Genomic DNA, 18,951 nt, shown 5'->3' with positions numbered 1-18,951 from the left:
AGCCCACAGAGCTTCGTATTTGCAGTGCAAACTCAGCACTCCGCAGTTAACACTGGAGCTGAGAGACGATTTAGCATTAATGGGTTTGCAGCCAACTCCGTCTTCCATCTGCTGTACACAACTGCTCAGACAGCAGCCACAAAGGCGGCTGGGAGATTTGAGGGGGTGTCGTCAGATGCATGTATTTTTTTAAGCTGCTACAAAAAGAACATTAAACTCCTGACGTGAGATTGGGTCTGAACATCCAGCACTACTGCAGATTTCTACTGCATGTCACACACACTGGGCAGGAGAACAATTATCTTTCTAACTTTATTTTTTCCCCCTCCTCCCCCCCATAACAGGAGACTGCTCAGCCTTTAACAACTGCCTGGCAGAGACTCCTGAAACCTGAAATCCCTGGTCTGTCCAGGCTTCAGCCAGATAACTCCTGTTTAGGGGAGTGCTGGCCGTACCCAAGCCAGAGCAGGGACTGGCAGTCGGTGGTTCCAGAAGCGACTGTGATTCAGAGATCTGGCTGCTGGGGATGCTTTAAAACCACTGGAGCATTATGTGTGATGCTCAAGATCCTGGGAGGTTTACTTAGGAAGAAGTTATAGCCATTGCCACTAGGAAGATATTAAAATTACATACAGAAGCTCCTTGTTTTTGATAAAGCCTCATGAAAGCTCTTTCCTCTCTTGACTCCTGCTTTCTCACAGAGCTTACTTTGCCTTTATGTTTCGGAAGGTAATTTTTCTTCATTTCTCACCAGTGGCACCTCTTGGACCATCACAGTGTCACCAGCCATACCCAGGCACAGGGGTGGGCACAGCTGGCCCTTGGCTGTGTGGCTCCCTTCTCCCCAGAGACAAGGATGGCTCAGGCTCTGTTTTTCAATGAAGGCTTTCTTATTCCGTTTTAGTCAACTTGAGTCAAGGATCAGCCAGGGAAACTCTAATCAAGTGATGGAAAAGGGTGGCAGCTATAGGATTAGCTCACAATAAATCATGCAGAGAGGGAAAGAAAGAATCCAGCTGCTTCAAGCAACTTGCCAAATGCCACAGCATCGTCGCTGGGGATCAGAGCAGGACCAGAGCCAATGGCAGCTGGTCTGGACACTCTGTCCCGTTCTGCGGTTTCACCTAAACTCACATGCCCCCTCAGTGGCAGGAGGCTCTGGTCACCTGGTACCAGCCTGAGGCAGATGTCAGGAAGGTTTAATAGAATGATCACAGGCTTTTGAGGTGGGGGGGATGTATTTCACGGAGGCAACGTGCCTAGCTCTCTGCTGCCACAAGGATTGCGATTGAGATCTTTATAGGAAACAGAAAATTAACAGTATCCAGCAGGAATATGGCCTATGTGAACAAATAAAATACCTGTGCATAAGTACCATGCAACCTTCTGTTTTCAAATGGTTAATTCCTCCTATAAGCCAAGCTAAAAGCTTTCCAAGAGCAATTTCTCTTCCCCATTATGCCTGTCGCCCTCCTGGCCCTGGCTGGCTGCTTGCATATATAATGCAAGCCTGAACTGCCAGCATTTCCATTCCTTGTCAATAAACCCCTCCTTTCCAGTCTGCTGCTCGACAGGAATTGCAGCAGAAGGGCTTGCGCTGGCATTGCCAAGGCAGAGATCCCTGCCGGGATGCACGGGGGCTGATTTTCAACTCGCAAGGCTGCACCAGAGACCCACCTCTCCCCTGCACATCCACACACTGCGGTGGTGTCCGTACCCCTGCAGGCTCCCATCGCCAGGGCAGGCTCGGGCAAGCCACAGCTGCAGAAAGCTCTTGGGTGCAGACAGCCACGTGGATCTAGCAAGCCAAGAGCCCATCTGCACCAGCCTGCTGCCTTCTGCTCAGCTGCTGAGGCCACGGCAGGCCAGGGTGCCTGGGGACCAGACTGGATTTGCTCAAAACCTGCCTGCAGTGAGGTCTGGTTCAGGCAGATGCTGTTTGTGCCCTCTGCACATAGGTTACCTACACACATACAAGAAAAAAACAAAGTCTCTCTAACGTTGTATGGCTCAACGACTTGTCTGCTGAATATGTTTCAAGTCATCTTGTCATCTCTGTGCATCTGCAACTGATGAAAGCCTTAACAAGCAGATCTTGGAAAAAATGCACACTCAGCAAACCCTTCCCAACACACCACCTTGCACACAGCCACTCCCTCCCCAGCTTTGTTTCACAGCTCTTGCCCCTCTGCTCTTGGCAGAGGCAGCTGAGGGTCTGTGTCCTGCCTGCCTACATGACTTGTGAGACTCACTGCCACAAGATACAGAGCAAGAGGCTTTACAATGTGTTGAAGAGATGCATGAGCTTGCAGAGGAGGACAGGAGCTAATTACAGCCTGCTGGGGGCTAGGGAGAACCATCTCCAGCATGTAACTTCTCATCACATAGCTCCTTGTGTGTATTTCTGCTGCATTTAGTAGTGAGCATTACCTGAGACCACCAAAGAGCCCTGTCTCCCCAGCCAGCATGTTTAACAGAGGATACATACATCTCCAGTGTCATTGCAGCACTAAGACGCAACAGATCCAGCATCACTGGTAGCAACTTGTCTGAGTGGTTGTTGGATTTATCTCCCTGTTGCTGGTCAAGCCCTGAGAATGGCTGTTAGCAGCAGGTGCTCTGAAGACACCTCTTTCCTTTTTACAGGGCATGAGCAAGGTCTAATGGAGACCTCAGGAAGAAGGGAACCAGGAGTCTTGCACCTACACCCACCCAGCAGTGGACGTTCATGGGCAAATGAAGCAAAACTCCACCAGCATCAAGTCAGCCTTGTTTCAGTCTCAGAGTGCCTGTGTCTGCTGATCCTATTAAGTTGAAGGGAAATCAATCTCTCCGATACTGCCAGGAGTAAACTTGGAAAAGACTCAGCTGTGAATATGCTACCCCCGCACCCTTGCCAAAAGGAACGGCCCGGCTCTGCAGATGTGTGCAGGACTGAGCTTGCTGCCTTCTCATGCCATGAAGAAACATGACTCTGCAAAGATGCTCCCCGTGGCCAGGGGAGGGGTGCAGAGCCACACGCTTGCAGGGCATCACAGTAAGAATGGGGATGGGGAATTGCTGAGGAGCTTCTGACCTCCAATTAGTTTGTGCTAATTTTCCAGGTCCCTGCCTTGAAGAAAGACCTCTGGAACAGGGGAGCCAGTCCCAGAGACACCCACACCCAGCGGCTCCAAACAAACATCACCTTTGAACCTCATGTCAACATTACCCATCTTCCTGCAAGGTCAGTGAAGCAACATCTGGCCAGAGAGCAGGCTTGATCAGGTTTCACGTTAGCAGTGAGGCTGCAAATCCACAGGGAGAGCAGCACTCCTGGGGAGACCACTCCGAGGGACGGCTCAAACCTGCTGCTGCTGCTCCCTCCCTGGAAGGGCTGGGAGAGCAGCCAGGAGATGGAGGGCTATTAATCAAGTGGCATTTACAAAGAAAAGAATAAGCTGTGAGCACTGTTGTGACAAGAGGCCAGGACTCATGGCCTCAGCATCCCTCCATACCACAGGTGACAAGGTGACAGGAAGGGACCCACGGGCCACGACATGCCCTGTGCACTGCCGTGAAGGTCCAAAACGTTCAATGTCACATCTCCATGCACACATACCATGGGTAGTTGCCAGCATCTGCCCATCTGCCATGTCCAGGCTAGAGGCTTGCTGCTCTGCCACTTGAGCCACTGCAGAGACAGTGCCACCTTCAGAAGAGAGTTTTTGGGGAGAAAGCAGCTTCAAGTCCAGCTGGATAATGCTCTGAGGGAGTCTATGAAAATTAAGTCCCATTATGAAAAAGCTGGGTCTCACCAGCATCGGGTGTTTCTTCAGCACAGCACGTCTCATCACCTGTGCTCAGCCACGGTTTGTTTATGTGGCCACGTAACAGACTCATCCAAGCACGACACCAGACTCGGATCCGGGGCAGTGTGGTTTGCAGCATCTCCCAGCTGCGGAAACAGCTTTGCAATGTGACACACCACACGAGGGTTCGGTGACGGCTATCAGGCAGAGCAACAGCGCTGGGAACACTGAATGCCTTTGTCTTTCATCGCTCCAATGCATCAGGGAAGGTCATTGATAAGGCAGAGGGAAAGCAGGACATGCTAACAGAGAGGGAGGCAAACAGGCTTGAAGGAGCCAGGCTGGGCTGTCCACGGGGCTGGGAATGGCTGGTGCTTGGAGAGCCCAGCTGTAGGTGCAGGAAGCTCTTGCCACTGCGCAGGGAAGGACTGGAGACTGCACGGGGCACTGTATGCAACTGGGACAGCAAAAGTAGGCAGACACTGAAATCCACATGCACTTGCACCCTCAAAACCAGGTCCTCGACCATTTTTAATACCCAATGGTGATTTTCATCTCAGCATAGAGCTGCCAAAGGATGTGGGTTATGCAGCCAGGCTTTCCTGCATGAGTAGATGGTGATGAGCCACCTCAGCTGTGGATGTAGCTGCCGAACCCAAGGGTGACAGAGCTGCTGCAGTACTAACCAGCAGGGAAAAAAACCTGCTTTTTTCTCCCAGAAAAGACCAACTCCCAGCCAAATTCCCATCGGTCTGCCTGCCCATAAATTTACAACTGTTTTATCGAATCAAAGCTCATCCAAATATTAAGAGTTCAGGGGCACTATGGGGAAAACAGGAGCAGCCAGGCCAGCCAGCCTGTTCCTCTGCCAGGCTGCAGGAATTCCCCACTGGCTGGCTCAAGGCTGGACACCTCCGTGCCCTAAAGCTAAACCTGCTCAGTGCCATTCCAGCAAGCTAAAGGGAATGGATTTGTGCAAGTTGAACGCATTTTGAATTCCTTCTCCAAGGCAAGGAAGATCTGGTCTATCTAGAAACAAAATTCAGGCTTCTGCAGATCTTTGCCTCTGAACCTTCAAAAGGTGGGAGCTGGAAAGCATTACTAGGCAGGGATCTTCAGAAAGCATATTCACCCCAGCTACCTCAGTAAGGGCTGCTGCAATGGGCCTGGGAAAAATGAAACCTGCTCAGTAACATTCAAAAGAAATGTTGGGGGAGAGCTTAGCTTCCCTCACACTAACCTGTCCACCAGCAAGCCAGCATAAGATGTCCCTGCATCCACAGGTCCTGCCAGGTTGGGTGGGTCAGCAGGACAGCACCAGCTTCAAGACAGATCTCCGATGGCATGGCTGGGGTCCAGATCCCACGCAGTGCTCTTCCATAGCCATTCACAAACTTTTCATACCGACAGGCTATTTTTCAGGCAGCTGCCCAGGGCAAGTCACAGCAATGCCTGGGGCTGACACTGAGATGTATTTGCCAACTGCAGAGGAGACTGTGTGCACGGGGCAGTGTGGTGTGTTTGCTTTTTGCAATCACTGTCCTGTCTGCAGGGCTCAGACTGTAGGTCCAACAACATCCCTTGAAAGCACACTTCAGGGCAATACTGTACTCTCTCAGATTCAGTGCAGCCTCGCTGCAGAGTAACAGAAATATGGGGGCTATTAAATGGTGAGGTGGCAGTCGAGGATATTAGCTGCTGCAGGTTCATCTGGCTACGAGGTCTCCTTGGCTTGCATGGCTCCATGCAGAGGGGAACAAGCACTGGTGGCTACTGAAACCAACTGTGTTGCCTCCTGCAAAGTCTGCAGATGCCCCAGTGTCTGGCTGGTGCCACTGCAGCCCCCGTTTGCTGACCAGCCAGAGCACCGTGCCTCCTGACAGCACGAGGCTTGCAGTGCACTTGGCACTGGGGAACGTTGGGCATCACTTCTGCACAGGACCCAAGTTGCACAGAGCCACTTCTCACACCGTGTCCTTTGGATCCCCTTCCCTTTCCTGTTCTCATGCACGCTGCGTGCTCCCTCAGAGTATCACACTCTCCTTCCAACACAATAAATGAAGCTTCGGCTTTGCTCCCCAGCTCATTAAAACTATAAGAGAAACAAACTCAAACCACATGTCCTGGTGCTACCTCCTATACTGGGTGATCTCCTGTGAAGGACATGCAGAAAGAGGAGTTTAGCTGAGCAGTGGCCACACGGCTCCTGGGGATACAGAGCAACTCTTTCTTCCCACCCTTGCCCATGTAGGGCTTTGACTTGGACTGAGATTTTGGCTTCCCAGTGGAAGCCACAGGCAATTGGGAAATGGAGAACAGAGAGAGTCCAGGCTGCAGAGGAGACATTTGGGGGTTAAGCCCTATTTATCAGAGCTCTACAACTGATTTTCCTGGATAATTTACTGGAATTACATGGGGTGCAAACCTGCAGCAGAGCAAAAACTGGGCTGGTCAGAATAAACCTCGACAGCCAGCAATGAAGCAAGGATCCTGGCATCTGGAGATGAGCATCAGGGAAGGGGGGACATCCGCATAGGGCAGCAGTGTGTGTAGGGTGCATTCAGCAATACCTCCCACCATCCAGCCCTGCTGGAAGGGTTTTACGGCCAAGGAGGCAGTTGCGTTTGAAGAAGGGAAAATTAAAAGCTCCATGTGCAACTGGAGAAATCACAGAGGGCTTGTAGTGAATATAGGCCTGTCCCAAAGCTGCAGATCCAGACAGGAGACAGAGACAGGGTGTCCCGGTTTACAGCAGTGCAAGCTCCGCAGATGCAGGTAAATGTATGGGAGAGAGCAGACTGGTCTGAACTGGACAGCAGAGGCTGGGAGTATGGGGTTCAACTCTCCACTGACAGCAGGCCTTCCCTCCACTCATGGATGATTTTACTGGGGGAAAAATATACCTCCAGCTCTTATGGTAGCTCCATTTGTCTCTGTTCCCAGCATCAGTGCAAGCCACATAGCGAAGGCAGGACGTAGGCATGGCAATGTTCACCCCAGCCCTTCCAGGCCACTGGAGCTACTCGGTGAGATGTTCTCTCCCTCTCAGACCACTAATAGTCCTTAATTGCCTTTTATCAAGGAAAGTTTTGGGCATTTGCCCAGCTGTGTCTCAAAGCCTCAATGTGAAACATCCGCCCCTTGGCCCCACAGTGGTATTGGGGAGTTAAGCTCTTCTTTGGGTACTCAGCTCCGAGGGGGAGTAATGGGAGTTAAGCACCTGATGCCTTTGTAGTTTCTTGGCTTCAGATAGAGAGTCCTGGGAAAGACAGCTGTGTTTGCACTGGGATTAAGATGGAGGGTTTGTCATGCTCTCCATTCAGATGCTTGCAGGAAGCAAGGACCAAAAGCAAATCCAGCATGTAATAAATCCCAGCACCCCCAGGAGTGCCCTGGCCACTGTGTGAGCGCTCGTCTTCCAGCCTCAGACCTGACTGATGATCGCCAGAAAGTCCTTCCTGCACCAACACAAGCAAAGGTCCCACTGCTCCCAGAAGAAGTTTTTGTGGAGTCCTTTTTGCAGGATAAATAGGAGTGTTGGGGTTTTGGGAGTGGGGACAAAGCAGAAAGCGCAGGTGCAACGTTCTGCCAGAGAGAAACAGCCGGGCTGGGATGCCAGAGGGATGCAGGGCCAGCGAAGGCTGGATCCACCTGGCAGAGCCACCGAGACGTGAATCTCTCCTGCAGGCACAGAGTTAACTCCTGGTGTGCTAAGCCCCCTCCTTCCCCCTCCCAAACCTCTTGCAAGTATCAGAGATTCTCAGGAAACCATAGAAAGCCAAGAAGGACTAGAGAAAGCATTCCTCATGAAAAGCCTGGCCCTCGGGAGCAGATGGGCTTCATTACTGCCCTGCTCTCAGCATTGGACTGCGCAGATTTTTCTACCACGGCAGGTCACGGCTACAGCATTTCATGTCTTCTTCAAACATGGCAGATCTGAGGGCTTTCCAGCCTGTGTTGCCCAACGCCTTGGCTGACAAACATCACTGTACTTTGAGCACTAGCTCCCCGAAGGGCAGCGGCTGCATCCTGGGCATCACAGCACCGTGACCAGGAATCTGAGCCAGGCAAAACTGCCCCATGACAAAAGCAAACAAAACAAAACAGAAAAACCAACACCATCTCAGAGGGTGTCTTAGATTTCACATCCCTGTCCACGCTTGCAGCATTAGCCACGGTGAAGGCAGCATTAGCCAGGGTGAAGGCAGCATTGTCCTCGTTATCTGGGAGGCTGAGGACATGTGTCGGCCAGCTGCAAACATGACCCATTCTCAGAAAGCCTTTGCTGGCTGAACCGTACTCATGTCCCAAGGCAGCGCCTGAATTTCAGCCTGAAAATACCTTTAAACAATGGGGAGGAACTGAGGTCTAAAACAGGCCCTTTCCTGTTCTGAAAAAAAAATCCCTGGTTTGTAAAGGTCTGCTAATATCTAAGTGTGTAAGTCGCTCCATTCAGGCAAGGTCTAGGTGCATTTGTAGGTTTAGGGACTAGTGCTCTGTGGGACCTCAGTCAAATCACTTATAATCTCTATAATCTCTATCACTATAATCTCTATAATAATTTGTCCCCCCCCCCGAAGGGACAAATCTTCAGGTGCAAGGTCGGAGCTGACTGACAGTTCACAAGAGCAACCACTGACTTTGGATGCATAGCTCAGAAAACTTGAAAGGCCAGATTTGCAAAGATCAGTAGCAAGAGCTTCTCCAGGACCTGCTGGTGCTGAGAGATGCTGGGCTGGGCAACAGAAACCATCCCAAAGCTGGCAGAGCGTGGTGGCAATGGGTATCTTCCATATCCAGCTTGGCACATCAGAGGACTGCTAACCACGCCAGAATGATGAGGCACAGTTTCCTGCCTGTGATATGTGCTACATGCTGGTGGTGTGGCTTCTGACATGGCTGCTCATCCTCCTGTAACACCCCAGTCCTCCTCTCTTGGGCTGGTGAAGTGGTATCTCCACTCCGGGAGTAGCTGGAGGAGGCTTTGCTCTATCAGTGCCCAGAGGAGATCCAACTGGTTGGTGCAGGAGCAGATAAGGATGGAGCGAGGGACCTTGCTGCTTCCCTGCTCGCAAACCTTTCTGGAGTGGTATCACAACCTGGGCGCTACTACGATCCTGGTTCTGGTATCTCTCATTGTGACAGTCAGATCAAAGGCTGAGTACGTCTAACCCGCAAAGCCCCGTGGAAATCCAACAACCCATGCTGATAGCAGGTCGTGAAAGAACATGGGGAGGGCAGAAGCCAGTATTAAGCAAGTGCTGCTAAAAAGATGTAAGAAGCAACAGCTGGATGCTGCAGTCGGACAGAACCGGAGCAGAAATAAAGCAGCATTTTGAGACTGAATTTTTTTCCTTCTTTCTTATGGGAGAAGGTGATTCAGTGCTGGAACTAACTAGAAACAACAGGAGGTGGCGCAGTCCCCGTCCCACTGGCTGCCTCTGTGCAAGGTCTGCCTTTGTCCCCCCCACTCACCTCCAGCATGCACAAGTCACTGGACTGGACACAGGAAGGATGGGGCAAGACCAGAATAGCCCAGCTCTTACGCAAGGGTCTCTTGGGATCAGATGAATGATCTCACCCTCCCTCCTTGCCTCAGGCTCCCAAAGGTGCCTCTTCCTCCAAACACTCTGAGACTGCAAGGGGATTTGTTCTCAAATAACACTGGTCAGAGATAGAAGCCTCGAGAGGGGGAAGATTATGTAAAATGCTTCATGTAGCACCCAGTCACCTCTCGTTAGGAAATACGTGCTTTTGGGATGGAGGAGCTGCTTATTAACTGCTTAGGAGACTGCAAGTTCATGCACACAACCCTCTGGCCCCTCACTAGCAGCCTGAAAACTGCCCGCTCTCTGGATGTCAGTACGTTTTGCCTACTCACGGTTTCCCCAAAACACCTACCACTGGGGTGGCCCCACAGCACTTTCAATTAAGGTCTGCAGAAACCACAGACGCTGATGAAGACAGGGCCTTACCACCTGCCACTCACCTCCCTCTGCCTCCTTCAGATGTTCTCCCTTCTCTCTGCCCCACATCTGTACTAGCATAGTCATCCCCAGCTCCCCCACTGTTGCTAAAATCAGTGCGGTTCCCCTGAGAACGGCAGTGACCAAAGCTTTGATGTAGACAAGGATCAGCAGCCTCCAGCATTTACTGCTGTGCCAGTCTAGACATGCTACGACTGGAGTTAGATGAAACAACGGTCTTAGAGCCCCACTGCTTATTCCCTCCTTCTCTATGCAGAAAATGTACAGTGTGCAGAAGTCAACATTAGCCACCACTAACAATGCACCATCCCTGGAGGAGACAGCAGAGGAAGATCAACACAGAAGATGGATGACAATCATGCCGAGGCCAGGCGGGATCTCTCCTGGATGGCTGTGGGTTGACACCAGTACAACCAAGTCCCCCTGATGGACCACGTCACACCCGGCACCAAACTGAGATCACGTGAGGTTTGCCCAGGAGCTGAGCATACCTGCCCACATCACCAGTCCAGATGCAGAAGGACTTGGAGATGCTGAAAGATGACTGCTCCAGCCAAACCCCATAACTACCCACTATGGCAGTCTTTGTAAACTTCACCTGACAGTGTGCTCGGCACCACCTTAGTACCTCCCTGCAATGCAGATATTCTGCCCCTGGCCATGTGGCCTGGAGTGAGACAACTGAAGGCCAACAGGACAGACAGGTCATCACTGACTTGAAGTGAGCAGGGGACAGTCCATGGGTGCAGCTGCACCCCACAGCCGGGGAGAACAAGGACTACAGCCCCCCGTGACCGCTCACTGGTACAGCCAGAGGCAAGGAAAGCCAACATAAAACAACGGGGAATATGAAGTCAGCACATGCTGAAGCACACAAACCCACACGCGGATGCTCTCCCAGAGGAGCACTGAGACTTGTCTCACCTCTCCTGAGTGCCAGTGAGATTGGCAAACACACCCAAGCCCCTTTCTGCCTCCAGGAGGTACAACGGGGGATTCTGCCGCTGACTTCAGTACAAACAAATTCAGCCCAGCACCAAAATAACCAACTCAGTGGCATTTAGGAGCAGAGTTATTTCAGCACACGCTGGTGTGTGGGTGTTCCTAGGGCAGAACAAGAAAGCCTTATTTCAGCACAGCCGTGGAGTTCAGTGCAAACCGCTCCAGCGCACAACTGCACGGACGGAGTTAAAAGTGGGAAATGCAAATGGAGGAGTTAATTCCTGCTCTCTGAGATGAGTGAGCCCTTAGCACTCTCAAACTTAAAGGTTTCTGGTTATATCATCGTTCTTCCCATGTTGTATTCCTTGTCCTGCTCACAGGATGGTTCGATCTCTATGTGCTGTTAGCAAGGATTAATTCAGCACGTTACACGTAATGGACTGTGGGTGGCCCAGGAAAGGCGACCTGCCGAATCCTGCTAAAGACAGAGAAAAGGATCTGCCTGCTCCCAGGGGACACTCATAGCACTGCTGCCTTTTCTAGCATTTTTCTTCATTATTATATAGAAACCAAATGACACCAGACAACGAGAACTCCAAATAACCTCAAGGCAACCATCACTTTAAAGATGACATTTTCGTCTGCAAATTGTTTACCTATCATTGTAACTAGTAACTTCTAAAATTCAAGTAATTGGCCTCTGTTTGCTTTCCTTTGGGATAAAAAAAAAAAGAAGCAATTTTTAGCTTGCTTCTTTTCTGTATATGGTAATGACCTTTCCTCTGCTAGTGTGAGTTTTTCACAGAACTGAAGAGGAAACGAAAACCTGTAAACTGAAAAATAATAAGGGAAAGAAATGGCACAAAAATGAAGGCTGGACCCAGGGAGACAACTATGTGGCTAGAAAATAACCAGATTTTAGAGAACATGAATATCACTTTAATTCACCTCTTTTGTGAACCTTAAGGGGCAAACCTGCCAAGGGTGTTCACCATCCTCGCAAACGGGCTTCCTCTGAGTGACAAACACCACTGGTTTGCACCAGGTCAGGATCCCTACCCCAGACCTATCACAGGACCCTTCAAAAATCACACTTGCCCCATATCAAGGCAACAGATCTGCAGCCTATTAGGGGTGTTGCATTTCCCAAAGCCTCAGCTGGCCAGCGTCTCTCAAGGGAGTGTTCCAGATCCTGAAATCCCCCAAACTCTTCATGAGATGCCATCACCATTATCGTCACCTGGTTCGCTCTGACCTGACGGGAACTCTGCGTGGAACTGTGTTGAGATCATGCAAGGGATTAAAGTCAAGTAAGCACAGAAAGTTCTGCTGACTCAGACACGCAGAAGTCTCCTTTTGAAAACCAGAGTCCTGAAAAGAGCCGCATTTTCCAGTCAAATACTAGAAAGCGAATCCAATGTAAAATGCAATCACGTCTCTGTTAGGAGCCCTGGAGATTAGAGCCGATTCAGTGCTGCACTTTTTACTGAACAGTCCCAATACTAAAATAAGATGTATATATCGTTTCTTTAAAAAAAAGTTACTAAGGAATACAATACTGATTGCGGTCTTCTGGGATTACTGAATTCATTTGACAAACTTCACATGCTCTTCTAGAAATAACAAATGCTTGCCGAAACCTAACTCCTCTTCAATCTTATTCATCCAACAAGTTAAGCCTTTTTTTATTTTTAGAAAAAAACACATTAAAGTGATGGAGCAGCCCCTGTAAAAGGAAAATCGCATTTCATTTAGTCCACACTGATAAAATTCCACTAACATTTCAGTCAAATCAGTCTTCGGAATTTTAAGATGTAACTTTAAAGGCCCCATTGATGGATTGCTGCTGTAATCAGAAAACATTAGTACATTGTTAAAACTACAGGAATTACCCAATAACGGCTCTTAGGAAAGAGGAGCTAATTTCCCCAAAAGAGCAGAAAGCAGGCAGGGAAATAAATAACCCCTCCAGTACAAAACTGTTGATATTTTAGTTCTGTTATTACTGAATTGTTTTCCAATGTGGAAGATATTTCTAACAGCACACACTAAAGAGGTCCCTTGAGTAATTCAACCAGATTCCCCAGGACTTTTAGCGACCGTGGGTGTGAAACAGGCACTTGTGGAACAGAGCAGCTCCTCTATCTGTCCGAACCCCAGCACAGCCTCAGAGGGAGCGCACGAAGTCGTACACGATTTCATGCCCCGCTTTCACTGAACGCAGGGACGCTGAACGGGACAGTCACCCAAAAGAAGCCTGCTTTAAAAGTGAAATACGAATTTCATTGCAGAACAGCAGCGCTGTGATGGTAAGTCGGTCGCACGTTGCAAGCAAACACAACAGCGAAGTTCAATGGTCCCAGCCGAGAAATGTGCCATCTCCGGGCGAGTTCACCGGCTGAGCCGAACTTAAACTCCCCCGTGGATCGGCCCCTCTGGACCAGACCGGCTCTCGCCGACGCCGACGTGATTTTAGGAGCCAGCAAGGGGCTGACGGCGGTGCCCGGCACCCCGACCCGCTCCGTGGCGCCGCACGCCCGCGCCCTGCCCCCGCGATCCGTCCCACGGACCGGCCGGGCCCGCCGGCGGTCCCGCCGAGAGCGCGGGCACCCCTCGCCGAGGCGCGGAGCCGGGGCCGCGGCGGACCCACCTGGGTTGAGGCTGCTCTGGAAGTAGAAGACGACCAGCAGGAACGAGCCGAGGCAGGCGGCCAGCGCCAGCCGCGGCGCCCGGCTCCGCCGCATCCTCCGCCGCGGCTCGGCGGCGCAGCGCAGCGCCCCGCGGCCAGGGCCCGCCGAGCGCCCGCCGGCCCCGCACCGCCCCGGGCGCCGCTCCGCGCTCCGCCCCGCTCCGCGGCCGCGGCCGGGGCCGCCTCGCCTCGCCCCGCCGCCGGCAGGAAGTGACACCGGAGCGGCTCAGCCGCGGGAAGGGGAACTTGGCCCCCCGAGTGCCCCGCAGCGCCGGGGCTGGCGCTCGGCGCCCGGCGGCCGCGGCGCGGCTCGCCCCATCCAGCCCCGCCGAGCGGCGGTGGCGGCGGGAGGGGGGGGGGAGCCGCGGCGGGGCCGGGGGGCCGCGGTGCCGGTGGGGGTTTCCTCGCCCGGTGCTGTGTCCGCTCCCTGCCGGCGCTCGGGAGCGCGCACTTCCCTGCCGAACTCCCGTGATGGCTTTAAAACTCCTCGCAGGGGAAGAGAGAGTTACTGATGTGCTGGCAGGGCTCGGGAGTTTCCTGATGACTCTCCTCAGCACGTTCAGCACTTCATAAGCATCACAAAGTTTTGTGGCCTTAAAATATACCTCCTCTTTTTTTTTTTTTTTTTTTTTTTTTGCTGACCCGCTGGCCCCGCAGACTTTAACTGAAAGCAATAATGCTTCTGACTAATTTTAACTCAAGCAATAAAGCTATATAAAAGGAGGACATAATTTTCTACTAATCTCTGCATGTTTTTGGAAAGCAAGAGCGCAAAGCTCTCTTACCATGTCCTCTAACCTCCAGGCTCTGTAATTGCAGGCAAAACAAGCTCTGAGCTTCTGTTGCCCCAGTTTTGAAATTGCAGTAATGCTGTTGACCCACCTCTGTAAAACACTCAAGATCTACTCAAAGGCCACTTGCCAAATTAGAAAGTCAGGCTGAGAGCTGGATTCCCACTGACAACAGTCAATCACTGCTTCTCTCTTCATCCCCAAAATACTTAGCTTTAAGAAAAAGAGGACAGCTCAAGGAGGAGCCACTGAGAATGACAAAGAAGGCCTGTGTGTGTGCACGTTGGGCTTCATTCTGCCCTCATTTAGGGCACAGTAAACCAGGAGAAGGAATTCATTGCAGTGAAGGAAGCTGGAATGAAATAAGCACCTGAGCAGTGCCTTGCAGGCCAAGCTGAGCTATCACCATGGAATTAGACAGCTCTTTAAAGTCCCTGTTGGATGGTCTAGAGAGGGCCAATAGAAATGAGACCACAGCTGAGACCCTAATATACTTACACCTCCTTGCAAGGACACACCAGTATCTGCAGTAACCAGTTGGAAAGATAACCTCAGCTCCTGAGCCCTGTGCCTGTCAGATGTGTGCAGGGAGGGACTGTAAGCCCTGCCACCGGGGAGTGAGACAGACAGTGCTAGGGGAGAGTTGATGGCTGCTGGCTGGGAATGGCTCTGCAGATGCAGGTTGTGCTTCGTTGCAAGTGGTGCAGGAATTTTGCTCCCCTTGGCCAGCGTGCAAAGAGCTGGGATCTGCCTTACATGCAAAGATGGGCTGAGAGACTCCAGGGACAAAGGGACTGCTGAGTCCAGGTGGGGAGGAGGGACTGGTGTCTGTGAATACATTTTGATACCTGCTTACAGGCACTACCCTTGTAATGGGGATGCACTACAAAGTGAGACCTCCCTTTATTTTTGTTTCTGAAGAGGCTTCCAACAACCTCAGAGGGGAATAAAGACATGGGGGTTTTGTCAGCATTAGAGGAGACCAGAGCAGTTCTCTGGGCGTCCACTACAGCAAAAGGGACGTCTGGAGCTGCTGTCCTTCAACCTCTCAAGGGAACAGAGTGAGGTTCAGAGACTGAAGGCATATCCAGCCTGTGCAGTGGGAGCCCCCCTCCAGTAGCTTTTCAGGAGCCGGAGGGTGCACTCACGACAGTAGGTGAGTTTTTCACTATTTGCATCTCCCAGTACTGAAACACCGGAAAACCTGGACCAAGGCTCTCAGAGGAGCTAAGGAAAATAGTAATCCCTTTAACCCAACTTCCCTGGGTTCAGCAGAAGAAATAAAAACAGTGCCAAGTGACCAAACTTCACCCATAGTTGGGCATTCCTTTAAAAGAAAATACAATAAAACATCCCAGTTGAAACTCAGACACTGACCTGTTAAGTCCTGCTGACTGCTGTCTGTATTTCATACCCAGAGGGCAGGGCTGGGGCCATCTGTGATCACATCAGATATGCAAGGCTGGTCTTCCAACAGTCCGAGGTGAACGTGTTGTTCAGATCTGCAGGGCTAGATGAGGTAAGGGGAAGCACGCCATGAAGATTTTATAGGAATCCTACTTGGACTCAGCTGCAAATATGGTCGGCTCCAATGCTAAAACACCCTTTTTAAAAGAACAAACACATTTTCAAGGGGGAAGAGGTACATTGTGGCAAGAGCTGTTGGGTGGCAATGACACTAGCTGCTGGGAGGTCAGGGCTTTGCTGTTGCCTATTTCTGTGTGTCTGAGAAACCTCCCCAGTCCCACATGCTGATGACTCATACCGTCCCGTCCCCCTTCCCCTGCAGCCCCACGATACAGAAAATAAAGAGCAACCCCAGCCCCTAAGGCAGACAATGGTGGCTGGTGCTTACCTGAGAAGAGAGGTCACCACAGAAGCATAGAAGGGCAGAGGATTAAGCTCAAGCTCTCAGACTCCCAAATTATTATCCCAAGCTTATTTCTAAGGGAATCATCAGATTCAGCCTACATGGGAGAAGCCCTCTCTCTCCCTTCCCAAGCCCCACTAGTGATTGGAGAATAACTGAGGCGTGAAGCGCACATGAAAATACAACTACTTAGCAGCACATGTGAAATGAGCGTGGCAGTTTTCTGCGGGTGAGCACTGAGCCTGGCTTTCTTAATCTGCCGCTTTGCCAGGTTAATCTGAAGACTTGAGAAATGAGTATTTGCTAGAGACTGGCAATGGCTCCTTCCCTGCCAGGCTGTGTACTCCCCGTGGAAGGGCCACCCTGCTTCCTGCCTGCATGGTGCCTCCCACCATGGGGTTCAGACCATGGCTGGAGCTATTTATGACTGTAAAGGCAATATTGATCACTGAGAATAATGGTCAAAAGGTACTAATGACACGGCATGGGGGAAAATTATTTGTTATTGCCAAGGCCTGGAACTACATCTGACCTGTAGGTGAAGAGGGAGTGCTTTTTGCCTGCAGGAAGATGCTGTGCCTCTGGTGCAGTGCATGCTTGATTCCCTCCCTGCTCATTAGCAGTGCTCGTTACTGTCTTCTCAGCAGGTTTCTCACAAATGCCTTGCTGTTTCCCAGGACCTTGGTGCCACTGAGTGAGATTAAGCCCAAGCTTTGGTCTGATGACCATGTTGAATAGAAATTAAACATCAGCTGGTTTCAGATGGAAGCTGAGGAATCTGTTGAACTCCTCCCCAAGTCCTGGTTTTCCAGCTACTGTGAAAAGGAGCCTTTCTAGGGGATCTTCTGCTTTTGCACCCAGTCATTTAATTCTGGAGCCTGAATACCACGGGAAGAGTTTACCCTGGCTTCATGCTGGTGAGACCTCCATCTGCTGGTGGCCAGGCACCAGTGCATGCTGTGTTTGCTGCCAGAGCCCCCAGATTTCACCAAGGTAGCAAAGGCTTGGGCAGATATGTAGGGAATTACACTGATGCCGTACAGGCTTTCTTCAGAAACCAACATCTGGGGAGCTACTCACAGAAATGACTGTGGGTAATCTCCTCTCTGTTTTCTAAGCACTGCATTAGACATCACCCTGCCTCCAGGATGCCTACGAGCCCCAATGTGTCCTGATACTCAATGCTTTGTTTTAAATTTTATGGCATCACTGTAATGTGTCAGCTGAGAGGGACCCTGCAAAGCCCCAGCTCATCCCCTACTTGAGCAGATGTAGGTGCAGTTTGTTCTGAAAGTTTCCCAGAGATGGACACCCCGTGATCTTGCCAAGCAATTCCTTCCAGCTCTACAAACCCTCGAAAGGTTTTCCTACCACCTTATCTGAACCGTCCTTGTCATAGCTGGGACCCAATACGTTTTGTCCTGAAAGACAAGCAGGGCACCTGTTTCTGCCACATTTTTGTATTAACCAGGGAAGGTCAATTCTGCTAATATCACCAAGCTGGAATACTTGCTTTCTCCAGTAGTGCATGGATTTTCCACCATCTCCTGTAGTCCTTTTCACCTGCAGAATGTGGATTTTCAAGTATTATTTAATCAAAACACTAGTGTTTATGCCCATTTTGCACAGATTTACAACAGCTGTAGTTCAAAGCAGCAGAGAATCACGCTGGGGTGAACTTTTTACCATTAAGTGCTGGAGTAAATGTTTGCAGGCTCAGTATATAAGAGAAACAGGTTGGATAAAGGGTAGAATTTACATTAAATACCTCTGGAGAGGTAACTGGAGAATTAAAAGTATATCTAATAAAACAAGACGTTTGGTGCATCTTTTAAATCTATGGCCAGATTTTGCCACTTGTTCATACAAGGTAGCACTGATGCCTTGAGAAATCTCCTTGGTCTCAGGGGGACAGGGCAGGGAGTAAGCAGCCAATCCCAAAGACACTCCACACCCTGGGGAATCCCACTGATTTGGTGGGTATGACAGCGTACGTTGCCTAAAATTAAGCAGGTTCATACACCTTGTCAGAAAAAAAGTACTAAGGGTTAGAACAGTGCAAAGAGCATCCGGTCCTGAGTAGTTAATATTGTAACCTGGCTAATTCCATAGCTTGCCGACCTTTCTGTTCCCAAACAAAATGCTAGTCACTTCCCACAGATCCTTTTGCAATTATCTCCTGGGAAATCTCCCTAGAGACCAAGAAACTAAAAACTGCGCTCTCGCTTCTCATCATGAAATGCTAGCCTCTGTCAAAATAGATTTCAAGAAATCATTCATTTAACTTTCTTGCTGCCACAATTAAAAAAGAAAAAGGAAAAAAAAGCAAAAAAAGGAAAAAAAAAGCAGCAGCTGTTTTCTATTAAAAGCACCAGTGGTGATGGGAGCAAACCAAATTACAGGCTCTGAGGACTACTCCCTGCCTGCAACGCTTGCATCTACTGGAAATGCTGTTGGTATGATGGAAACTTCCATCAACCATTTTATTCAGTGGTGGCAACTAGGGACCATGTTTGCCTTTTGTACCAGGCATTTATATTTCATTAGTTTATATACTGTTACCAGCTGGGAGCTTGTTCTCTGCTGATGTCTGATTTAGAGGCTTGCATGAGGAAGAGATGTGATTTACAGACACACACTGGAAAGCCAATTGCCCTTGATCTTACCGCAGCATTGGGAACGCCAGTTACTTCCACCAGCAAGAGCAGCAAACCTGCCAAGCCTCCCACTAGGAGTGCAAGACTCCTGCGGTTGGCGTTTGCTTCATGCTCTGCTGTTTCTTGCACATTCACAGCAGAAAGCCGCAGCCTCTCTCCCTGCTGCCCAAAGCACTGGCCGCAACTGGTCAGCTCTATCTGCCGTCCCTGTAACAGCTACATGC

The 18,951-nt window shown here is 50.5% G+C and overlaps 1 protein-coding gene across 3 annotated transcripts in view; it reads right to left on the bottom strand.

The window, feature by feature from the left end:
* Positions 1 to 18,951, bottom strand: part of CHST13 (carbohydrate sulfotransferase 13) — a 68,082-nt gene that overhangs the window by 19,272 nt on the left and 29,859 nt on the right. For 2 of the 3 annotated variants that reach the window (XM_076346398.1, XM_076346399.1), the window contains one exon: positions 15,578 to 15,710. Coding sequence is in view for 1 of the 3 variants with exons in the window: in XM_076346397.1 (XP_076202512.1) it covers positions 13,371 to 13,464 (94 nt within the window). In the remaining 2 variants the exon portion in view is untranslated. Of the gene's footprint in view, positions 1 to 13,370; positions 13,465 to 15,577; positions 15,711 to 18,951 lie in introns of those variants that run through there. The other variant, XM_076346397.1, reaches the window with a different exon arrangement.

Source organism: Aptenodytes patagonicus, chromosome 8, assembly GCF_965638725.1.
Source record: "Aptenodytes patagonicus chromosome 8, bAptPat1.pri.cur, whole genome shotgun sequence".
Lineage (NCBI taxonomy): Eukaryota > Metazoa > Chordata > Aves > Sphenisciformes > Spheniscidae > Aptenodytes > Aptenodytes patagonicus.
This window is presented reverse-complemented; position numbering and strand designations above follow the sequence as displayed.